The sequence below is a fragment of the Apodemus sylvaticus genome, chromosome 1 (assembly GCF_947179515.1).
Source record: "Apodemus sylvaticus chromosome 1, mApoSyl1.1, whole genome shotgun sequence".
NCBI lineage: Eukaryota > Metazoa > Chordata > Mammalia > Rodentia > Muridae > Apodemus > Apodemus sylvaticus.
The window spans coordinates 14,718,894-14,742,278 of record NC_067472.1 but is presented as its reverse complement, the minus strand read 5'-3'; the positions used below and the strand labels follow the sequence as shown (position 1 = coordinate 14,742,278).

Here is a 23,385-nt window from a genome sequence, read left to right as displayed (position 1 = left end):
TTAGTATATAAAATTCTCAAAGAACTTGTGTGTCTGTGCATCTATATGTCTGTGTGTCTGTGTTTTAAAGGAAGTTAAACTATTTGAGCTGACAATGTTCCCCACAAGAACCACAGACTAACAAAACCCTCAATACCAGGTAGAAAAAAACACCCATGTGAATGGTTGGCCTGGATAGTCCCAAGTGATTGTCAAAGCATCAGAGGCTGATGCCTCGGCTGCCTCTCAGGGGTTGAGGGTGGGCCTCTATTGCTGAAGACACTGAACCCCATGAACACAAGACTCAATGATTCAAGGTAGATCTGATCTGAAAAACCTCTTTCTCCACTGGTACCAGAAAAGCAAATGCCAGCATGGCTAGGTTTCTGTAAAGTCAGTAAGGACCATTCACATATCAGTGGTAACCAACTGCTGTCTAACTGGGCTTAAAGCCCATTCAACAGAGGAAGAAAGTCATACCTGGTATGGAAAACCTAGCCAGCTTCCCAGGGCTAGTGATGTCATGGACATTAGAAAAGAATCTAACACCACCACTTTGAGAGACTAGCATAATTCCTTACTATATTCTAAATATTATTCTTATACCTAGAGTTATCTACTACCCATCATCACAGAAGGCTCTCTTTATAACAAAAGAAGCTGTCACAGAAAAACTACAACCAGATATAATGTAGGTATCAATGGATCTTGAGGGGTCTACATTCCAGCTACAGCATCTATAGCTCAGGGAACATTAAAAGTGAGAGGGCAGAAAACTCTTAAGTGCTAGAATACCAGGAAATCTGCAGTCAGTTTTTTCTAGAATGGTGGCATAAACAAACCTGAACAGCAATATCAATGGGAATCTTAATATGCAAAGGGAAGTTGTTGGGGGTCCCATCCTAGACAAAGGACCACAGGCAACTAGTGACTGCTGAGAAATAGCCTTAGTTATCCAAAGCAGAGCAGTCAGTCCTGAATCCACATACTCGCCAACACAAACAGATTCAGCAGGTTGCATTTAAGTATTTGTGCATACACATGCATATGTAAGTTCCTATAACAGTAATAAGAAAACAGGCAATCTACTTGAAAATGAGGATGACTCATGGGAGGGGTTGAGGGGAGGTACCTAGGAGGAACTGGAGGGGGAAAGTTATGCAATTCTATTTCAATTTAAAATCATTAAAAAACAAACAAACAAAAAAAGATGAGCTAGGACATAGCTAAGGGATAGAATAAATAGCACAAATCCCTGGGTTCACTCCCCAGCACTACAAATAGACACATACACCCTTAAGTGAAAGGAAAAAGATAAACTATAACACTATCAACATGCTAAACAAAGGGCTACAATTCAAATGATGAAGAAAAGGTAGTTTTGTTTTAAGCAAGATTTTCATTTGGGGGCCCCAAAATCAAAACTCAGAAAACAAGAATGTTTATGGTTTGGTTGTTGTTGGGTTTTGTCTTGTTTTGGCTCTTTTTTTTTTAATTGGTTATTTTATTTATTTACATTTCAAATGTTATCTGCCTTCCCAGTTTCCCCAACACAAGCACCCTAACCCATCCCCCTCCCCCCCCCCTTCTATGAGGTGCTCCCCTACCCACCTCCCTGCCCTAGCACCCTAGCACTCCCCTACTCTATACTGGGGCATCAAGCCTTCACAGGACCAAGGGCCTCCCCTCCCATTGATGCCAGATAAATTGATATCTAGAAATTACTGGACAATTTTTGTTGTCTTGAAAACTCAGATATATTTAAAAAAAAAAAAAGAAAGAAAGAAAGAAACTGATCTAGACTTAAATTCCATCTGTGAATTTTAAACCTCAGTTGCAACCAGATGTGGTGGTACAATCAGGAGGCTGAGGCAGGACCACACCCATGAATTCTGGGCATTGCAGTAAGTACCAGGCCAGGAGAGGCTATGTAGCAAGTCTGTCTAAGATGGTTCCTAAGCCCCTGATGTTACAGGAGAGCTTCCTGGTGAGAAGGAATACCCTTCTCTTTGAAGGAACAGGAAGGATCTCAACACATCCTTGCCAATCACATTTCCCCATGACTGTTTTCTTTGTCACAAACTTATCATTTTGTGTTTTGGCATAAAAACACAGGTGCTCTCATTTCTCTGCATCTTCATGTCCTTAGAAGGTCCTAGGTCATATAAAACAAAACAATGTTTTTCCTTGCTAACCTGTCTTCTGTTAGATGACCCTGGCCATGCACTTAAATGGGAAGTAAAGATATTTCTTCTTCCTTTTATTATATGTAAAAGTCATCTTACCTTTTGACTTGGCTTTCTTTGTAAATGTTAGTAGTGACCCCTACCTAGCTCAGTGAGTTATTATGGTTAAAAGGTGTACTGCTCATAAAAGCATATTTCCTGGTCAGGTATATAGTTTACAAGTGTTAACTCTTGTCTGCCAGAAGAGTTCTCAGCAGTATTGGTGGGGACTGGATACTAGCCAGTGTCCATCTGGTCTAATAGTGCAGATCACTGATGCACACAGCTCAGAACCTAGACATAATAAAGTCGGGGATGCAGGTCTGTGGAGAACATATCACAGAGCTAAGAACTACAAAGTGAAACCAAAACAAAACCAAGAAAACCTTCATACTTCCACACTGGGGAAAGGGAAAAGAAAAGAAAATTTTAAAAATCAAGATGGCTTCCAAAATGAATCATTAAAAATAACAATTTTTACAGGTTTTTTCTTTTGGAGACAGGGTCTCACTATGTAGGCTCTGGCTGTCCTGGAACTCAGTATGTATAATTAATCTTTTAGATAAAATTAATAACTATTTTTTCCTTTACTTTCTAATAGAAAATCAAATGTTTACTGATTGGGCAAGGTCATATAGAAGAGTATATTCTAAATGCCAACAAAATCCAGAAGATGAAATTTTAAAATAATATCTGTGCTGGTGTGGTAGAACATGCCCTTACTCCCAGCACTTAGAAGGCAAAGACAGATGATTTCTATGAGTTCAAAGCCAGCCAGGCCTACAGAGAGAGTTCTAGACTGACCAGCAAGAGTTGATACAGTAGATCCTGTCTCAAAACAAATCAAAAACAAAATATATAAATGATCTATAATACTTAAGAAATTTCACAAATTAGAAATATCACTATATCAAAAGTCACAAGCCACAGGCTGGAGAAATAACTTAGAGGTTAGAGTGCTGGCTATCCCTGCAGAGTTCCCTGTGTCACATGAGAGTCACAACTACCTGTAACTCCAGCTTTAGGGGATCTGACATCCTTTTGTGAGCTCCCCTGATACTAGGCACACACATACAATAAGACATAAAGTAAGTCTGTTTTAAAAGTCATAAACCATTTAGAAATACTATAAAGATTAGGTAAATGGAAAGATATAACATGTACATGTGTTAAACAGACTTAATACGCCTACAAGAAGGTAATCCCAAAAAAAAACCCAGTAGTCAAGTCAGTCTGTCTGCCTGTCTTTTGTCTCTGTGTGTGTTCATGTGTATACAGGTCATGAGGCTAAGCAGGTAGAAGTACAAGTGTGTGCAATGCACATGTGTGTGTACATATGTGTGGAGTTCCAAAGTCAATCTCGGGTTTTGTTCCTCAAGAACCATCTACTTACTTTGTATTTATTACTTTTAAATCTTACTTATATTTGGTGTGTGTGTGTGTGCGCGCGCACGCGCGCGCGCAATGTATACATGTGTGCGAATGATACACATGTGGAAGTCAGAGGAATGATATTACGTGTCTTTGTCTCCACTTTATTTCTCGTTTAGTTATTATTGGGGGCACTTATCATTGCACACACATATAACAGAGCAGACCTGTGCCCTACCTCCGCTCCAATCCCCAAAGAGCTGGAGTTACTAGTAGGAGCTTTCTAAGTAGATCCTGGAGGTTCTAACTCGGGGGTGGGAGGCACTATCAAAGAATATGGTATTTATAATTATGTTGTAAACTACAATTGGAATAGTAAGGTAAGATTTAAGCATAAAAGCATTAAGATTTTTTTAAAGATTTATTTATTATATGTAAGTACATTGTAGCTGTCTTCAGACACTCCTGAAGAGGGCATCAGACTCATTACAGATGATTGTGAGTCACCATGTGGTTGCTGGGATTTGAACTCAGGACCTTCGGAAGAGCAGTTGGTGCTCTTGACTATCTCTCTCCAGCCCAGCATTAAGATTTTTAAAACATATCAATCCCACATACAAATTTTCATTTCCTAGTTTCAAGATCTTAATATTTCTGTAGGCAACACTCATAACATCTTTCTCCTTTCCCTCAACTAGAGTTGAACTGGGCTCTGCTGTATTTAGTGTCATCCATATTAACTCTAAGTTTAGCTTGCTTGCTTTTAGATGCTCGATGGTTTATCTCATCAAATAAACTGGTCTCTGGGTAGACAATTTATAAAAGGCATACTGGTCAGCTGAAGGTAAAACAGTCTATAAGACTAACTCACATCTTCAACTTTTAAAAAAAGGCTTTCTGCGTCATCCTGTTCTTTTGTATTCTAACATAAGCTCCTCCCGCCCCATCTCTAAGTACCTGAGTGTGTGCACCTCTTATTTTATTCAATGAGGCATCTAATGCCATGAATGGGAAGAATCTCCCTATGATAAGGCATCTGGTAACTCTGAAGACTTACAGGAGCTGCCATGCAGCTGGGGTGAAGCTTCTACAGTCTATGCAGAGAATACACTTGGTATGGGAGAAAACTGACCCAATGTTTGTACACTGTTTGCTTCTCTTTAATTTGAAATAAGAAAACTGGTATCTTTGCTGAGAGATTCCCCCTCCAAGATCCTTTATGTCTTTTCACAGTTTTTCAGATATGATGACAAAGGCAAGTCAAGGAAAATTCTTTTTCTTCAAACTAACTTTTATTTGGATTATTCTGGCCTATTATTGGTTTTCAGAGATTTCAAAGATAGTCTATTCTGGATTGCACCTGGAAAAAGTGTTTTGCTGTGAATCTTCACAGCCTTGAGGTTTATCAAAGATGTTAAACAACTACACACAGGTTCCACACTGGGTGCCACACTTACTTGCCATGAAAACAAGGCTCCAAAGTCTACCTGCCAGCAACCTGGAGCTTGGAGGGGCTGCATTTGCAGGCTGGCCTCTACCTTGCTTTATATGACAAGGTCTCAAATGGCCGGGAGCAATTCAGCAAGGCTGGCTGACCCCACTGACCCAACAGTTATGTTCAACATTTTTTATGAGGGCTGTGAAAATGTAAGTTCAGATCCTCAGCCTTGCCCTGAAAGCACTGTACTGGCTTAAGCCATCTCCACAGCACCATCTGTACATGTCAGCTCCACAGGGCTTTCATGTTTTTTGTGGTTTGATTTTCACTAACTCCTATAGTAACATAAAGGAGCCATCTTATTTAAAACGTTGTAAAGCCGGGCATGGTGGCACACGCCTGTAATCCCAGCACTTGGGAGGCAGAGGCAGGCAGATTTCTGAGTTCGAGGCCAGCCTGGTCTACAGAGTGAGTTCCAGGATAGCCAGGACCACACAGAGAAACCATGTCTCAAAAAGCTTCCCCCCCGCAAAAAAAAAGTTGTAAAAAAGAACAAAAGTTGAGGATTCAAATAGACTAGAAAGAACAGCAGTTCTCAACCTTTCTAATGCAATTTAATATAGCTCTTCATGTTGTGGTGACCCTGACCATAGAATTATTTTGTTGCTACTTGATAACTATAATTTTGTTGCTGTTATGAATCAAAATGTAAATCTGATATGCAGGATATCTGACATGCAACCTCCAAACGGGCTGTGACCTACAGGTTGAGAACCACTGGACTAGAGAATTCTAACAGACAAGAACACATGCATCCAAAGTTAGTATTTATTTAGCAGCTACCATATAATACACTTTTTACTAAACACAGAATATAGATGAGAAAAGGAAACTCTTGCTCTTGAAACACTGACAAGCCAAAGTAAGCAGATTATCAAAGCTACAACTGTATGGATTTGGTGGCACACCTGCAATCCTAGCACTGAAGAAGTAGAGGCAAGGGCACTGCGAGTCTAAGTCCAGCTTGAACTGCATCCAAAGCTACAAGCTAATGACTTCTCAGTGTGCTAAGCTGTAGGATACACAGTAAGACCCTGTCTTACTGAAGACAATGGCTCAGAGCCTACAGAGGTTAAAGCACTTGCTGCTCTTCCAGAGGCACCGGGTTTGATTTCTAGGGGCCACAAGGCTTCTCCTAACAGTATGGGAACTTTGTTCCAGGGTATCTAACACCTTCTTCTAGCCTCCCTAGACACCAGGCACTCATGTAATATAGAGACATACATGTAGGCAAACTACCCATACACGGAAACAAAACTTTTAATGCTCTGAGGGGATTTGCCAGTGTCAGAATTGTTCATACAATGAACAATGGGAATGGCTCATAAAGACTACAGACTCACACCAAGTATGCCAGCACATACCTGTAATCCCAGCACTGAGAAGGCTGAGGGAAGATAACAAACTCAAGACCAGCCAAGCCTGATCACCCTGTCTCAAAAATAAATAAATAATAAATATGGGCATACATACATACATACCAAGACTGTTTCTCCCACACACTCAAATCTGTCACTGTATCGCAAAGCACATCTTCTAATGAAAAGTTTCCTAACTTCAAAGATGTGAGTTTTGTTTTTGTTTGTCTTGCTTTTGTGTGTTTTACAATGTCAAAAGTTACTTAGTTACTTTTTATGACAACCATTCAGGAAAGTAACTTTTACATTTTAAAGTTTTGTGTATTTAACTTTTTAAAAAAAGAGGGACCTGGGTATACCTGCCCAGGATGATCTCAAACTTCTGGACAAATATTCAACCTCGGCTTCCTAAGTGCTGAGGCTACAAGTTCACACTGCCACTTCTAGCTAAAGACAACCTTTTAAAATAATTTATGGACTATTTTTTCCAGAGCATTGTAACTGCACTTGTATGTTGTGCTAAACACAAGAACAGGTGCTCATCCTGCTTACTCAAACCACTACTCTTAAGTCACATAGCATCCTGACAATGTTGGTAATGTTTTAAGGTCTGAAAACATTACTACAGATTGACACACTGGCTATTGCAACTCTGTTCCAGAGACAGAAGGGAAGAAAGAGCACAATGCTGGGCTTTTAAGGAAACGGCAACAACGAGCAAAGCTAATGCCTCTTGTCTAAAAGAACCTTTTATATAGAAAATGAACACATGTCCTATCAGTCCTCAAGTAAAAGATCAATGGGCTAGGGAGATAACTAAACAGTTAAAGAGTATGTACTGTTCTTTCAGACGATGTGAATTCAGTTCCCAGCACCCAAGTTAGGAGGTTTACAACCATCACTAACTCCGGCTCTGGGGGATCTGATGCTCTCTTCTGGTGGTCACCTGCACTCATACACACATATAGATAATACCCACACACATACATGTATATATAATTAAAAATAAAACAAATCTTCTTTTAGAAAAGAATAAAACATTATGAAACTGGGGATATAGCTCAGTAGTAAAGTATTTTTCTAGCATAGCCAAGGTCTGAGGTTTGATTCCTAGCAACACAATCGAACAACCATAGAAACGTTTAAGTGTAGAAAAAGTAAAATGCTGCTGGGTGTGGTGGCTCATGCTTGAAATCCAAGCACTTACACCCTCACAATTCCATAATAATAAACTATTTACAGCTTTAATAATTAACTTCATGGCAGAGTGAGAAATCCAAAAATTCATCTTTAAATTGGGTACTGTGACACATGCCTATAATTCTCGCACTTGGGATGCAAAAGATCCATGCAAGTTCCAGGCCAGTCTGTGTGAGTTCCAGGCCAGCCTGTGTGAGTGAGTTCCAGGTCAGCCTGTGTGAGTGAGTTCCAGGCCAGCCTGTGTGAGTGAGTTCCAGGCCAGCCTGTGTGAGTGAGTTCCAGGTCAGCCTGTGTTAGTGAGTTCCAGGTCAGCCTGTGTGAGTGAGTTCCAGGCCAGCCTGTGTTAGTGAGTTCCAGGTCAGCCTGTGTGAGTGAGTTCCAGGTCAGCCTGTGTGAGTGAGTTCCAGGTCAGCCTGTGTGAGTGAGTTCCAGGCCAGCCTGTGTTAGTGAGTTCCAGGTCAGCCTGTGTGAGTGAGTTCCAGGTCAGCCTGTGTTAGTGAGTTCCAGGTCAGCCTGTGTGAGTGAGTTCCAGGTCAGCCTGTGTGAGTGAGTTCCAGGTCAGCCTGTGTTAGTGAGTTCCAAGACAGCCTGTGTGAGTTTCAGGCCACCTTGATGAGTTCCAGGCCATCTTAGAACATAGTGTGACACCTGCTCAAAAAAAGTTTTTTTCTATTTTTGAAAAACAGATTAAAAGAATTAGAGCCAAAAGTGCCCAAATACATACATTAATGTATTCATTAATCTATAATTTTAGTAAAAAGGAGTTTTACAAGAGTTTTAAAGTAAGTTAAGACTTTTTCTAATTATCTGTACAAGCTCAGGAACCAACTCTCAAGAATACTGGGTAACTTCAATGTTCACATATCTAAATGGAAAAACAATCTGACAAAAGTTTCTTGCAGCCAAATAAATGATTACATGAACAAGTGACTACTGAACTGCCTATGGACCCACTATGTTATATCAAGATCAGCAGTTCTTAAGAATTCAAAAGTTATTACTTACCAGCAAGGGTATAATCCATATCAAAACCAAAACACTTTATTTTTTCCATGGCTAAACTTCGGTTCACAAACACCCTGTAAAAGAATAAGAAAATTGTATCTTGATCAACATTGAAGTTTAATGAAGTTATTTTACTATTTTTCTACACTGTCATTTATTTTCCCAACTGACTTTATATTATTGTATATATTTACGATGTTTAAGATGATGAACTGACATTACATACACACAGTAACTACTGGGGACCAAGCAAAGTAAACATGCCATGCAGTTAAGTCTCCATCCCTCTCTCCCTCCCTCCCTCCCTTTCTTTCTCCCTCCCTCTCTCCTTCCCTCTCTCCTTTCCTCCCTCACTCTCTCTCTCTCCTCCCTCCATCCCTCTCCTCCCTCCCTCCCTCCCCTTCTCCCTCCTTCTCTCTCCTCCCTCCCCCTCTCTCCCTCTCTCTCTCTCCCTCCCTCTCTCTCCTTTGCCTCTCCTAATATACCAGATCATTCATTACTTGTGCTCACACTGTGCTGACAAAGTCTTTTTTTGTTTTGTTTTGGGTTTTTTTGTTTGTTTGTTTTTTGGATTTGGTTTTTCAAGACAGGGTTTCTCTGTGTAGCCCTGGCTGTCCTGGAACTCACTCTGTAGACCAGGCTGGCCTCAAACTCAGAAATCCGCCTGCCTCTGCCTCCCAGAGTGCTAGGATTACAGGTGTGCGCCACCACCGCCTGGCACTGACAAAGTCTTGAACAAATGGCTCCTAGATAACTGTAGTTATGTATCTCATGCCCACAAGTAGTATACTCTCCACAGCTATGAATTTAACTTTTTTTAAATTTCACATGCAAGTGATACTATGCACTATATTCCTGTATTTGATATATTTACTCAGTACAATGTCATCTAAGTTCATCTAAGTGATTGCAAATGGTAGAATGTCCCTTTGAAAGCTAAATAATATTCCTCTGATATGTATAGAGAGTTCATATTCACCCTACATCTATGGATGAATGCTGCAGTCACTTCTGTATCTTCATTTTTGTGAATAATGATGCAATGAGCACTGGTGAGCAATGGACAGGGTGGTGATCTCATTTTCTTTGGGTGCTTTTATTGCTTTGATTTCTTTGGGAAACTTGGTGCCATTTTTCACTGTGGATATAACAATTTATGCCACACTCTTATATATCTAATTGTGATATTAATTTGAACTTCTCAGATTAGATGACCTGTGATTTCTAAATACTTTTTCATGTATCTGTTGGCAACTTATATGTCTTCCCGAGAAGGCTGGGTTTTCTTTTCTGCTATTTGCCTGCTTCCATTTAGGAGGAGACAGCTGACAGCTTGGTCCAGTGCCAGGTAGATCCATGCTGAAGTAGTCAAGCGGCTAGCTAAGGCAGGAGTAATAAATCCAAAGCCAGGAATTCAAAGCAAAACTGCATAACATAACAAAAAATAAAGCTAGATATTCTGTAATCCCAGAAGTGGGGAGTCTATGGCAGGAAGATCACAAATTGCAGGCCAGCCTGGGCTGGCTACGTGAGTTCCAGGCCAGCCTGAGCTACACAAATAGACCCTGTCTCAAAATAAAACAAAAGCCCAAGCAAATAAACAATACGAGAAGTAAGTCAGGTGTGAAGGAGCACTGAGCAGGCTGAGGCAGGCCAACCTCATGTTCAAGCCAGGCTCATGTTACAGGCCATACTTAGTGCAGCCCTGTCTAAAAGTAAAACAAAACAAAAACCTTCCAAGGTCTGAGGAGCTAAGCATACACAACGCCCTTGGTTCAATCCCAAGCATTACATAAAACCAAGCATGGAAGCACACACCCCAGGTGGCGGCAAGGTGGGCAGAAGTTCAAGGTCACCCTCAACTACATAGTGACCCTGTCTCTGTCTGTCTCTCTGTCTCTTTCTCTCATACACACATACACACGCACTTTAAAAACTTCTTTACAGACTCCTTTCTGTTACAAATTATAATAAAATGGACAGTTTTAAAGAACACATTTCTAAAGAATTGCTTAAAATTATCCAATTGAAGATGCAACACTATCATTTATTTTTGTTGAAAAACATGAAAACCATTTGCATCTCATGGATTTAACTGCTACCACACACAGGTTAGCTCAATAAGTCTGTTAGATTCTGAAAGAAGTATTACATAAAAATATTGATATTCTCCTTAAGAACATTTAAACTCCTTTGTGGGGAGGTAAGGGGTAGGTGTGGTGGCAAACACAGCAGAAGCAAGCAGATCTCTTGTCAACTTGAAGCTACACTAATGATCTACAAAGTCAGTCCTGGGTCAGCCAAGTTTACACAGAGAAACTCTATTTCAGGGTTACTAACCCACAGTCAAAATTTCTGACCCAGAACTGTTCCTGTCCAAAAGAACTGCAGGGACAAAAATGGAGAGATTGAAGATCCTAGCATGGCTGTCCTCTGAGAGGCTCTACCAACAGCTGACTGAGACAGATGCAGACACTTACACACAAACCCTGTCTCGAAAAACAAAAACAAACACACAAACAAAAAAATCATTGGACTGAAGTTAGGGACCCTTATAGTTGAGTTAGGGAAAGGATTGAAGAAGCTGAAGTGGGGGGCAGGTAACTCCATAGGAAGACCAGCAGTCTTAACTAGCCAGACCCCAGGGAGCTCCCAGACACTGAGCCACCAACAAAGCAGCATACATGGGCTGGTCCGAGGGCCCCAGCACACAGATAGCACAAGACTGCCTGGTCTGGCCTCAGAGGGAGAAGATGGACCTAACTCTCTAGAGACTTGAGGCCCCAGGAAAGGGGAAGGCCTGGTGGGATGGAAGCACCCTCTTGGAGGCAGGAGGAGGAGGAATGGGAGAAGAAACCATGGGAGTGGGCAATGGCTGGAATGTAAATAAATAATTTAAAACACCTAGTTTTTGGAAAAATCATTATTTTATATTGACTTAAGGAAAGAGAAAATATTGTCAGCTGAAAGAAAAAAAGGACCAAGAGGAGAAATGGCACCTGTCCAAACCTTTCTGTTTTAGTTCTTTGTTTCTATTAGTTTGAGGTGCTAGAAAAGCAAACACAAGGCTTGCATATCAAACACTCATCACAAAGCAACAACTCTCTCGCGCGCGCGTGTATACACACACACACGGGGGGGGGGGGGGGGGGGGGGGGGGGGCGGTGTACTTAGCTCCAAATACCACAGTGATCCTCTCAGGTTTTATCCTGCTTTTTCATTGACAGCAAAATCTATTTAATGATAGTCAAACAGTGGTGGCACACGCCTTTAATCCCAGCACTTGGGAGGCAGAGGCAGGCGGATTTCTGAGTTTGAGGCCAGCCTGGTCTGCAGAGTGAGTTCCAGAACAGCCAGGGCTACCCTGTCTCTAAAAACAAAAACAAACACACAAGCAAAAAAGCCTACTTGATGACTGAAAATCCCCACCTACCTAAATCTTTTTGAAAATAACAGAGAAGAAAGACACAAAATAATGGCTCTAACTCTAAAAACCAAAAGCTACTACTACCACTGAGGCTTTACAACAGGCAGGGGCCAACTGGATGAACCCCTGCTCAGAGCCTTAACAGCTGACATGCCTAAAATATACTCAGGGAACACAGGCAGGAATGAGATGCAGAAGATTTTTTTTTTCATGGTATATACCTTAAGAAAGAGGTACAGAACAACTTAATTCTTTAAAAAGCAGTTTCAATTTTGATAGAAGAAAGATGTTAGCTAGTTTTAGATGCACCTGAAGTAGCAGGGGAGACACTAACATAGAAGAAATGTCTCAAAGCAAAACTCTTTTCTTGGTCAGAAAAAAAAAAAAAAAGACTGTATCTGCACGGCCATGGAAATCTTTCAAAAGCAGACACATTTTGAAAAGACAGCAAGAGCTGCACCATTGCACCATTACTAATGCTGGGAATAACATACTTCAGGAATATGAAAACATATTTTTGGCAAAATAATCATGGCTAAAGATCCATCAAGTTATCTGTCTCACTCATATTTGACTTAACTAATCACATTACCTACTCAATCAACATATTTACTGGATGTGTGCTACAATACACATCTCATTTTGTGACAAATATCATGGAATATCCTTTAGGAATAGTCAGAGCTACAAAACTTTGTATGTTCTTAAGATTAGAAAATAAGATCTGGCAGCGGGTAAAAGCTCTTGCTGCCAAGCACGACGGCCTGGGTTCAGTCTTAGGAACACTATCAAAGAAGAGAACTCACCCACTCAGTTGTCCTTTGACCTCTCCAAGTGCCTGCAGTGGCATGAGTTCCCACATACACATATTCTCACGCAAACATGTATATATAATATATTAATAAAACATTTCAATTAGGAAATAATGTTTTATGAAAAACTTCCATTAAATATTCTTTTCCTTTTCATTCAAAGCAAGCACTCTAATTCACAGAAGCACCCCTAAACTTAAGAGAGCATCACTCCCTCTGCCCTCATTTCTGTTGTGATCTCTATGTGAAACCTCATCTACAGTCTCAGCTTTCCTTTTCTTTCCCTAACTTAAACTATGAACATAAAAGGAGGAGGTATAAAGAAATGAAATCTAATTTGCTGTGTAAGCTAAGCTGTAATAACCAAAGGAACAGCTGTTACAGAGAACTGAGCCAAACACAGTGACTGCATGTATATGCTAAGCTTTACAAATACACTAAATACCCAATGCTGAAAAGAGACCTGTGGCATAGGAGAAAATTTAACCCTGACCTCCCAAATCTCAGGACAGGCTTCAACAGACACTTGTCTCTCAGTCTGAGACTAATGGTCGCTCCCCACTGAGTTTACAGACTAGACAAAGTGTAAGATATTATGTCAACTAAAAAGTATTAATAGAAAGACAAGCTCACTGACCCACATATTTCAAAACAAATAAATTTACATACTTCGGAAAATCAAAATTTTCTATGAATACCAGGACCTTTCTGCAGATCTGCCTATGCCAGTTTACTATGGTCTTACTAAACTATTAACTAGTAGAATAATTTCACCTATGTTTAAGAGCATGAACATATTTGTAAAAATTAAAAGCATGCTTTAAAACATGCAATTATCACCCAAAACGTCATGGCTAAACTAGGCATCAGATTACAAAGCAAGTCCAACCAGCACCCAGAACCCCACAAACAACTGTGCGCTGACAACCTGAAGGCTAGCAGGAGAAACAATACACAGGAACACTGTAAAACTAAACACAGACTCCAGTAAAAAAAAGCCTTTAACAGTATTTACTACCATATCCTACAGAAGTAAGGAAAAAAAAAAAAAAAAAAAGCCTGAAGACATTCCATTCAGATACAGACATTAGCAGACATTAGCTCCAAGAAATAAAATCATTACTATAATGTGCTTTAAGAATAGGGATCTAAGAGTCTAAGATGTAACATAAACATGCAACTTACTATATTTGAAATTCTGTAAGCAGCAAACTACTGGTTTGGATCTGACTATAATTCAAAGCAGAATTACCTCATCTGTCACTGGTTTCCGTTTTGCAAACTGAAACTATCTGGGTAAAGTAGTTTCTGAAGTCACATAACAAGATTCTTCTTAAAATACCTAAAACGATTTTTTAGTGTGTGTCATGTTAACCGAACTTCTAAAAGACTGTTTAGCCTGAACCAGGCCCCCTCGACACCGTGGATCTTCTGAGACAGTGTGAGAGACAACACCTCTGTGTCTAATTTAACTTGTCATTGGATATCACTGTTGCTCCACACAAATCCATCTGGAATAGAATTTCTGGCAATGGTGAGCTGTATCTGTAACTCCTCCCTTTGCTCGGGAGTCACAGTTTCCTGGCCAAGTGCCCAGCGGTAGTTATTGCAACAACAAGTGAGGGGATGGACTTGACTGTAAAATGCTCTTGGACGTCTGTTTTCACTGTAAACAGCTGCCGGGATGCATTCAAACTACTAGCAGGAAAATATTCTAATTATGAACTATAATAAATTAATGTCATGTCTGCAAATGTCAACACTTAGGTTGAAGCAAGAGCTACAGAATGAAACAAAAACAGAAAGAAAAAAAAACCAACAACCATGCTCTAATGTAGATTGTTTTTTAAGACATGGTTTCTCTGTATAACCCCAGCTGACCAGGAACTCACTTTGTGGACCAGGCTAGCCTTGAACTTAGAAGTCCTCCTGCTTCTGCCTCCCTAGTGCTGAATTCAAAGGTGTGAGCCACCACAACTGCCGGGGAATAAATGTAAACTTTTTATGAAAACAACTTAGCTAGTTTCCCCCCCAATCTGTTCCTGTTTCTGCCTCTGCATTTTTCCCCACTCAAGCTTAAAGTCACATCCAATTATCTGTGTGCCTTCCTCCACACTTCCAAATGTATTTAGAATCCATGTCTTTCACTCTGCTCCTGCGGCCAAAACTTAGCAAGGTCCTAATTCTCCAGGAAACACCTCCCACTGGTCTGTGCTCACACTGATGCTGAGTGCTCTGAAGCAGGACTGCTGGCAGTGTGATGCACAGGCCAACATCCTCCTGCATGGTCACTTCACTAATCCAGGAATGACACAGAAACTTCTACCATTTAGAAAAAAATTTATAGCAATTTAATAGAGAAATATTTTGCTAAATATAATAATAAAAAGTACCTATAATCTCAGCACTTTTGAACAAGGGAGGTTAGCTTGAGCTACAAGTGAGAACCTATCTCAAAAAAGGAACAAAATGTTTTCTGTCTCTATGTAACTTGTTTTTACTATAGTTTAGAAATATTATTAATTGAAAATAAGCGGGAAATAATGGGGTTTTTTGAGGTGGATGATGTTATTTTTCAGATATTCAAATGATGCAACCAATTGAAGGAAAACCACCGGTTCAGAAGGCTCTTCCTTAAATTCAGATGGACAATTAGGAATCCTTCCAGCTCCACGTAAGTATGGAATCCAGGTCTGGCATGTCACAGGTTCACTTTTTCATTCTGAGTTCAGAGGCTGATGAAGAACACACCCATGAGGCCATCCACAGGACAGCTGCCCACTAAGGGGGTTGGTAACTCTGCACTGGATCCAACCACCTGACCTCAGCCCCCGCTGTTCAGGATGTGAGTTCCTGAGAGCCTCAGCATTTAACTTACTCTTTGTTGGTTGAAGGTGCTGGGACTGTTTCTCCACACATGAACTGATCTTTGTCATAAATCACTTTTATAATGAGTGAGCAGCTAGGACATGCTGCCACATCTTCTCCATTTTCCAAATTTTCCTTAGAGATGGAGAAGTTATCCCCACAGGGGCAAGGGTTGACATATTAAAAGCCCTCGATCTCCGCCTCGTCGTGAAACACCACCATGGTCACCGGGTCGGCACCACATCAGTTTGTCTAGCTGTGCCCAGGCAGGATAGACCCAGGCTTGATGGCCGGAAATAATGTTAAAAGCTAGTTATTCTCTTGCTAAATTATCTTTAGTCGATGCTCAAAAACTACTAACTGATAAATTACCAGTTCTAGAATCTTCAAGGAGTTGAAAACCTTTTATTATTTTGCTAAAATCAGTCTGATCAGGATGTATTATCCATACCATTTATCCTTTCCTGTTATTACCTTATTATTTGTTAGTTATTGCTTTATTTAAAAAGAGGCCTGAGGCTTTGCTTATGCAGTTAACTATACACTGCCCAAGGTTTCTCAGATCCTTTCTCTCATGGGGGTCTGATACACAAGTCAACAGTCAGGAGCATGTCTACCTTCCAGAGCCAGAAGGCCTGAGTTCAGTCCCCAGTGCCCTCATCAGATGCCTTCTAAGCATTGTAACTACAGCTCCAGGGAATCTGTCATGTTCTCCTCTGGCCTCTGTGGACACCTATACAAGTGGTAGATATACACACGTGTGCATATATACAAAAATAAAGTAAATCTTTTTTTAAAGAAAAAATATCCTGGGTGGGCTGCCTCTGGGTGGAGGAAGTATGAACAGAGTATATAGCTATGCCAAAGGGCTATGCAGTGCAAAGTGCTGCTGGTGCTCAGATTGCTTTTCTATTGCATGGAAGAGATTTCACCAACAGATAATTCCATAAATGTTTTATCTTTGCAACTATACCTTCTATCATACACATAAAATACCACCAAGTAATTTTCTTACCATTTGCTTGCTTATAAAGTTGAGACCAAAATCTATAGCCTTCCCAACACCAAACAGACACAACAGTTAACAATAACTGGAATTTAAACTAGAAACTTAGTACCAGTGTCCGACAGTGCTTGTAGAAAAGACACAATCCTGTTGATGCATACAGGATTTCTCGTGAGAAAAATATAGTGTTCTAAAATTAAAGAACTAAGGATCCCATTTTGGTGAGTCTAGCAAGCACAAGACCCTGAGTTCAGTCCCTAGAAAAAAATGAATGGTAAGAAGGAACAATGAGACCAAAGGGAGGAGGAAGGAGAGGAGTGGGAGGAAGAAGGGAGGGAGGGAGAACAGTAGCTCTTCAATCAGTAGTATTAGTTGCACAATTCTGCATATACTAAAGCTACTGAATTTCACACTATAAAAAGGAATGAAAATGGTATATTTACTGTATTTCAAAACAATGCCAGTTACCAACTTCTCTTAAAAACTTACAGATAAGACATTCATGTCCTAGAGAACAAACCTACGGTTTTGCACTTGCTGTACAAACAATGCACCACTGAGCTTCACTCCTACCACCTAAATGGATTCTTAAAAATTACAAGCTCAGACTGGCATAAGCCTTCAATCACAGCACAAGAGGCAAGTGGACCTCTGTGAGTTCAAGGCCAGTCTATATAGCTGGATCCAGGCCAACCAGGGTTACACATTAAGACCCTCTCTACAAAAACAAAACAAAAAATACAAACAAAAAACTTGAAGTTCAGATATACACTGGGGTTCTCAGAAATGATTATAAAAGCAAAAATCATACAGTACTAATTTTTATAGTTAAGAGGGGATACATTTTGTTTACCAGGTTATAAGAAAGCAGCAGCTTGTATTTTAGTATTTTGTACTTTAGTATTAGCAGCAGCTTTCAGTCTGAATAAAAAATGCCTTGCATCATTTTTAAGGTGAATTATATTGATTTTATTCACATAGACAATATTTAAAAGTTCAAGATTTAACTTGGACACAGTGTTTCAATCTCCTAAGTGTATGTATGTATGTATGTGTATGTGTATAAGTATATATATATATATATATACACACACACACACACACATATATATACATATACATATATGTATATATATAGTCACAGGGAAAACCCAATACTGAGACAAATACAGAACAAAATTTAAGATGATTCAGATCGACGGTATCACCAACTATAAAACTTACCTATATCACAAATAAGTTAGAGGACGGGTGAGTGTCCAAGAGCAGTTAGTTACAGGAAGCTCTACATAAACTTAGACTCTCAAAGGGCTCTACCCAAGGGCAATATAAGGGGAAATACATCTGCAACACACAAGGCCACCCAGAAATGCGTACATTTTCATTTCAACACTGCGTTAAGGAAGAGGGAAAAAATTCCCCTTAAAAGTGAACAAGTCTTATCTATAGGTTGTGGTCTAAAGTCATACTACCAGGATAGTTAATATTGCTTCCAGGTGACTGAAAGCAAAAATAAACCAAATCTAGAATTTAACCTGAATTCTATGTGGTATTTTGTCCAATTTCAAAATAAAAATAAAGTGTGTTAAATGTGGGGGGAAGCCTATGAAAACTGAAGATAGTGTGCAATGTTTATTATCTTTCCACCAAAGGCGTCACAAGTGCACTTTAAGGAAATTCATTAAAATGTTGGGCACGAGCCAGTAAGACAGCTCAGCAAGTAAAGGAGCTGCCAACAAGCTAGAGGAGCTGAGTTTGGAGTGAATCAATTCCCACGTTCTTCTGACTTCTATATACACACCAGGGTACAAATGTATGCACACGTATGCACCCCCAGATTAATTAAATGTATAAAATTGTTGGGGGTTGCAATGTCTGATTGTTTGTCTAGCGTGCAGAGACCCTCAGCTTTCATGGGGATGGGGAGCACTTACAGCGTTAAGGGAATTTACCCATGAAAACAAGCAGGGAAAGCAGCTGGGGCAGGGCAGGATGGCTTGGGCCAGAAGACAAGGACAGCCTTGGCCATCCCTTTTCAGAAAAGGAAAGAAAGAAAACAAATAAGACACAACTGTATTATATCTACAGTTGCTAGGCTTTGACAGCTATATAAAATCCTACAATACTACTACTATTTCCTTCAACCCCCAAAAAATCATGTCCTCTCATAACACTTTCCCTAACTCCTGACCCTAAATTTCCACAAAAGTCACTGTTTTTTTTCCTCCCCATGTGTGAGTAGGTTTGGGGAGAATCATCCCTCAGAGACCATCCTTCTCTGGGGTTTTGATTTGATTGTATGTGGTTGTGCTGTGCTCTATGTAGAGTTTGTGTGTACATCTGTGGGGACATGCATGCAAACTGACATTAGATGTCTTCAACTGCTTTCCACCTAATTTCCGAGATGCCATCTCTTACTGAGCCTGCAGCACATCAACTTGACAAGCTGGCTAGCCAGTGAGCTCATGAGCCTCCTGTCTCCACCCCCACTTTCATCACTTGCTGGGATTGCTGATAAACACCACCACTCCCTTGGCTTTTACATGGATGCTGGGAATCGAACTCAGGTCTGCATGTACAATGAACACTTACTCACTGAGTCATCGCCCTAGCCTCTGCTCTCTGTTTATCATTACAGTATCCATAGAAACAGAATTGCAAGCCAGGCAGTGGTGGTGCACACCTTTAATCCCAGCACTTGGGAGGCAGAGGCAGACGAATCTCTGAGTTTGAGGCCAGCCTGGTCTACAGAGTGAGTTCCAGGACAGCCAGGACTACAGAGAAACCCTGTCTCGAAAAACAAACAAAACAAAACAAAATAGAATTGCATATGTGGCTGTGTATCTGCCTTTTACTTAGCATAGTACTGACATTTGTCCATGTTGTTGCATATATCATAATTACTTCTTTTATACTTAAGAATCCATTGTATAGATATTGTTTCTGGGTTGGGACTACTCTAATGCCGTGATGAAGCATTGTATATAAATCTCCAGGGGCACGCTTTATTTTTCTTGGGCAAACATATAAAAGTGGAATTACTAGGGTATATTTAACTTGAAAAGACACTGCCGAGTGTTTAACTTGCTCTCTCCTTAGCACTGCAAGAGACGCCAGCTGTTGTGCATTGCTAGCTCACTGACTGTGGTGTTGGGCTGGACAGCAGAGCCTCACACAAGCTAGCCAGGCATTCTATCACTTAGCTCCAGCCCTGGGACACTCACACTCCTATCAGTATCTTTAGCTTTAGCCATTCTAATTAATTGTGTGCAATGGCATGTCATTGTGGTTCCTGCCCAGAGTCCCTGATGAATAAGCATCTTTATGTATGCTTATTTGGCATTTCTTGCCTTTTTTCCCCTACTCAAGTGTTTTTTCCTCCATTTTTAAGATGTGTTGCCTGTCTTTTTGTTGTTGTTGTTGTTGTTGTTGTTTTGGTTTTTCGAAACAGGGTTTCTCTGTGTAGCCCTGGCTGTCCTGGAACTCACTCTATAGACCAGGCTGGCCTCAACTCAGAAATCCACCTGCCTCTGCCTCCCAAGTGCTGGGATTACAGGCGTGCGCCACCATGCTCAGCTATGTTGCCTGTCTTAAGTAAGAGTTTTTTCATATATTTTGGATATAGGTTTGTCTGAACATACTACATTATCAGATACAAATGAGTATTTTCTCATATTCTGTGGCCTTCTGTTTTGTTTTCTTAGTGATATCTTTCAAAAGGTAAGTTTTTGTTTGTTTTGAGGAAGTCAAATTTATCTATTTAGTATCTATTTTTATATGTTTTAACTAAGAAAATACTTTTCCTTATTTCAGGTGACATACATTTGGTTGGATCTATAATTCATTTTGCACTGTTTTTATATGTGTGTGTAGTTTGTTTTAAAAGTAACATCTCAAGACTGAAGATGTAGTTGAGTCAGTGGGTTGCTTACCTAGCACGCATGTAATCCTGGGTTTGCTCCCCAGCACTGCACAAATGGGGTACAGTGGTCACATGATTGTCATCCCAACCCCAACACTTGGGAGGTAGAAGCAGGAGGATCAGAAGTTCAAGGTTATCCCCTATTTAGCAAGTTTGAAACCAATTTGAAATAACAGACGTCTAAAAACCAATCCTTTCCCGTGGACTCAGTATACTCCAGAGGAGCAGCTCAGGTGAGCCCCATGAGGCTAACAGAGTAGCACAGCCTTACTTCTTATAGCAAACTCAGTCTGTGTGTGTTCATGTGTACATTTGTGTGCACATTTAACTGTGGGAAGCCAGAAGAACAACTTTGAGTATAATTACTAATGACTCTTTTTCTTTTACTTTTCGAGACAAGGTCTCTCACTACTCTTGAACTCTCCGAGTGAGGTAGGCTGGCTGGCCAGTGAGCCCCACAGATGCGCTAGTCTCTGAGCCCAGAGCTGGAGTCACAGGGAGGACTACCACTCCAGGTTTTTTCACATGGTTTCTGAAGATCAAACTTAGGCTCTCCACTTGTCCAGCTCTAAACAGTAAGTAGAAAGAATATACTCTAAAATAATAATTTATATGTATACTATAATAAATAATAATTCATAAAATACTAACATGACTATTGATAATCAAGTATTACATACTATACATATTATATGGACTTTATCTGGCTGGCAGCACAATTGATCTGTTTACTCCAGAATCACTACAAAACACAAGTAATGCATTGTGCATTGACCACTGACTGACCTTACATCCACTAGGCAACAGGAAAATTTTCACCTCCATCACAATCTTATGGATTCAGTACCAATACATGGCCTACTTCCTCAAAGAATCATTTTATGTCACATGAAGTATTTCGTAGATGTCAAAAAAGTAATAGACTGATGAATATTAATGATAAAAACAGTGACTATAAGGATTCTAAGCAAAGTCATATGGCACACACTTAGAATTTCAACACTTGAGAGCAGAGGCAAGAGGACTCAGAGTTCAAGGCTAGTCTAAGGTACAGAACGAGTTACAGTCCAGCCTGGGCTACATGAAAAGTTGTTTAAAAAAAATCATTCCAAAGCACAAAACTTTATCCACTGATTTCTAAAAATAGCTACAACTAATAAAGTTAATTGATTTTTGTCCCATCAGCCGAGAGACAAACCTAAAGGCCATCTTACCCTTTATGGTTTCCTTCTGATCTATACTCTCTCTCTAACATCAGGTTTACCACAGGGGAAAATAAACAATAATTACCTATCCAATTTTTTTTTAAAGATTTATTTATCTTATGTGAGTACACTGTCTTCAGACACACCAGAAGAGGGCATTGGGTCCCATTACAGATGGTTGTGAGCCACCCTGTGGCTGCTGGAAATTGAACTTGAAACCTCTGGAAGAGCAGTCAGTGCTCTTAACCACTGAGCCATCTCTCCAGCCCAACCTGTCCCAATTTTAAACTTTATCTAAAAATATAGTTCTTCCTAAATCTACAAATGAGTTTTCTAAATAACCACGTGTGCAGATCTAACAAATGCCAGCATCTGGGATAATCCCCATCAGAACTTGCTTTATCAGATGCCATCTATAACAGTGCTGAAGGTAAAAATCAAAACACCTAAAGAAATAGGCCTTTTGCAACTTTCACATTTGAAAGAAACCCCTCAAATTCAAGTGATACCATAAAACATCAAAATATAATACCGAATTATTTATACCCTGGTTCTTTTATTTCTTCAGTTTTAAAAGAAGTTTTAAAGAGAGCAGTAATAATTAATTAATTTTACTTTGGCCATAATAAAAAATGATTCAATTTAAGTAAACCATGAGTGCAAGACCCTAGAGCGACTTCAGAATTCCATACAGAGCAAAGACCCAGCATAGGAACACTGCTGGGAAAGACTGCGACAACCAGCAGTCCCTGGTAGCTAGCCTGTCGCTTAACTTGTTACAAAGGTAACAAAAAGGAGATGCAATAACTCAAGAGACTCTGAAACATCTGAGAAAATAACAAAAAAAGTAAAAATTAACACAGCTATTTTACATTACAAATGGAAGAGAAATAAGAGATTACACTTTAAGTTATTTTTGCCTCCACTGTCCAGAAACAGAAACGGAGACTGCTTTTCAATCTTTCACCCCATTTTCTAAAGGTATAATTTATTTTAAATGTCTTTTAAAATCTTAAACTTCACTCAATTCTTTGTAGGCCACCACTGTTTGCTTCTAATCTTTATAAACAAAACCAAAACTGAGTTCTGAAGGAGGAAAAGCAGGGCACTTCGTGCTGTCTTTCAGAACAGCACAGGACTTTACAATACGTTATACATTAATACACCATAAGCTTTGTTAATTTCACTCCATCTGCCTCCACCACCAACCTCAGAGTGACAGCCTTGCTGACTGACCTTCAGCTGACTCAGATAACATGTCTTTATGCAGACAGAGCCCAGAGGAAGGGGAGTGAGCACACTTACCCTTCCTTGGACATCCTCACGACTCCTTCCTCTGGATGAGAACACAGTGTCAACAAGCAAGCCTCACTGAGCCCCTGAGAACCGCAGCTTACTGTTAACTCTGAGAACACAGGCCAGAGAGCCCGACAAACTCAGGCACAGAAACACTAGACTATCTCAGGGACCAGTGTCTTCAGCTTTAAAATGTGAAAACCTACTATGAGG

At 40.1% G+C, this 23,385-nt stretch overlaps 1 protein-coding gene across 2 annotated transcripts in view; it reads right to left on the bottom strand.

Moving 5' to 3' along the window:
- Nt5c2 (5'-nucleotidase, cytosolic II) overlaps positions 1-23,385 on the bottom strand; it is a 73,655-nt gene that overhangs the window by 27,232 nt on the left and 23,038 nt on the right. For both annotated transcript variants that reach the window (XM_052184367.1, XM_052184378.1), the window contains exon 3: positions 8,637-8,710. In XM_052184367.1, coding sequence (XP_052040327.1) covers positions 8,637-8,710 — 74 coding nt within the window. The remainder of the gene's footprint in view (positions 1-8,636; positions 8,711-23,385) is intronic.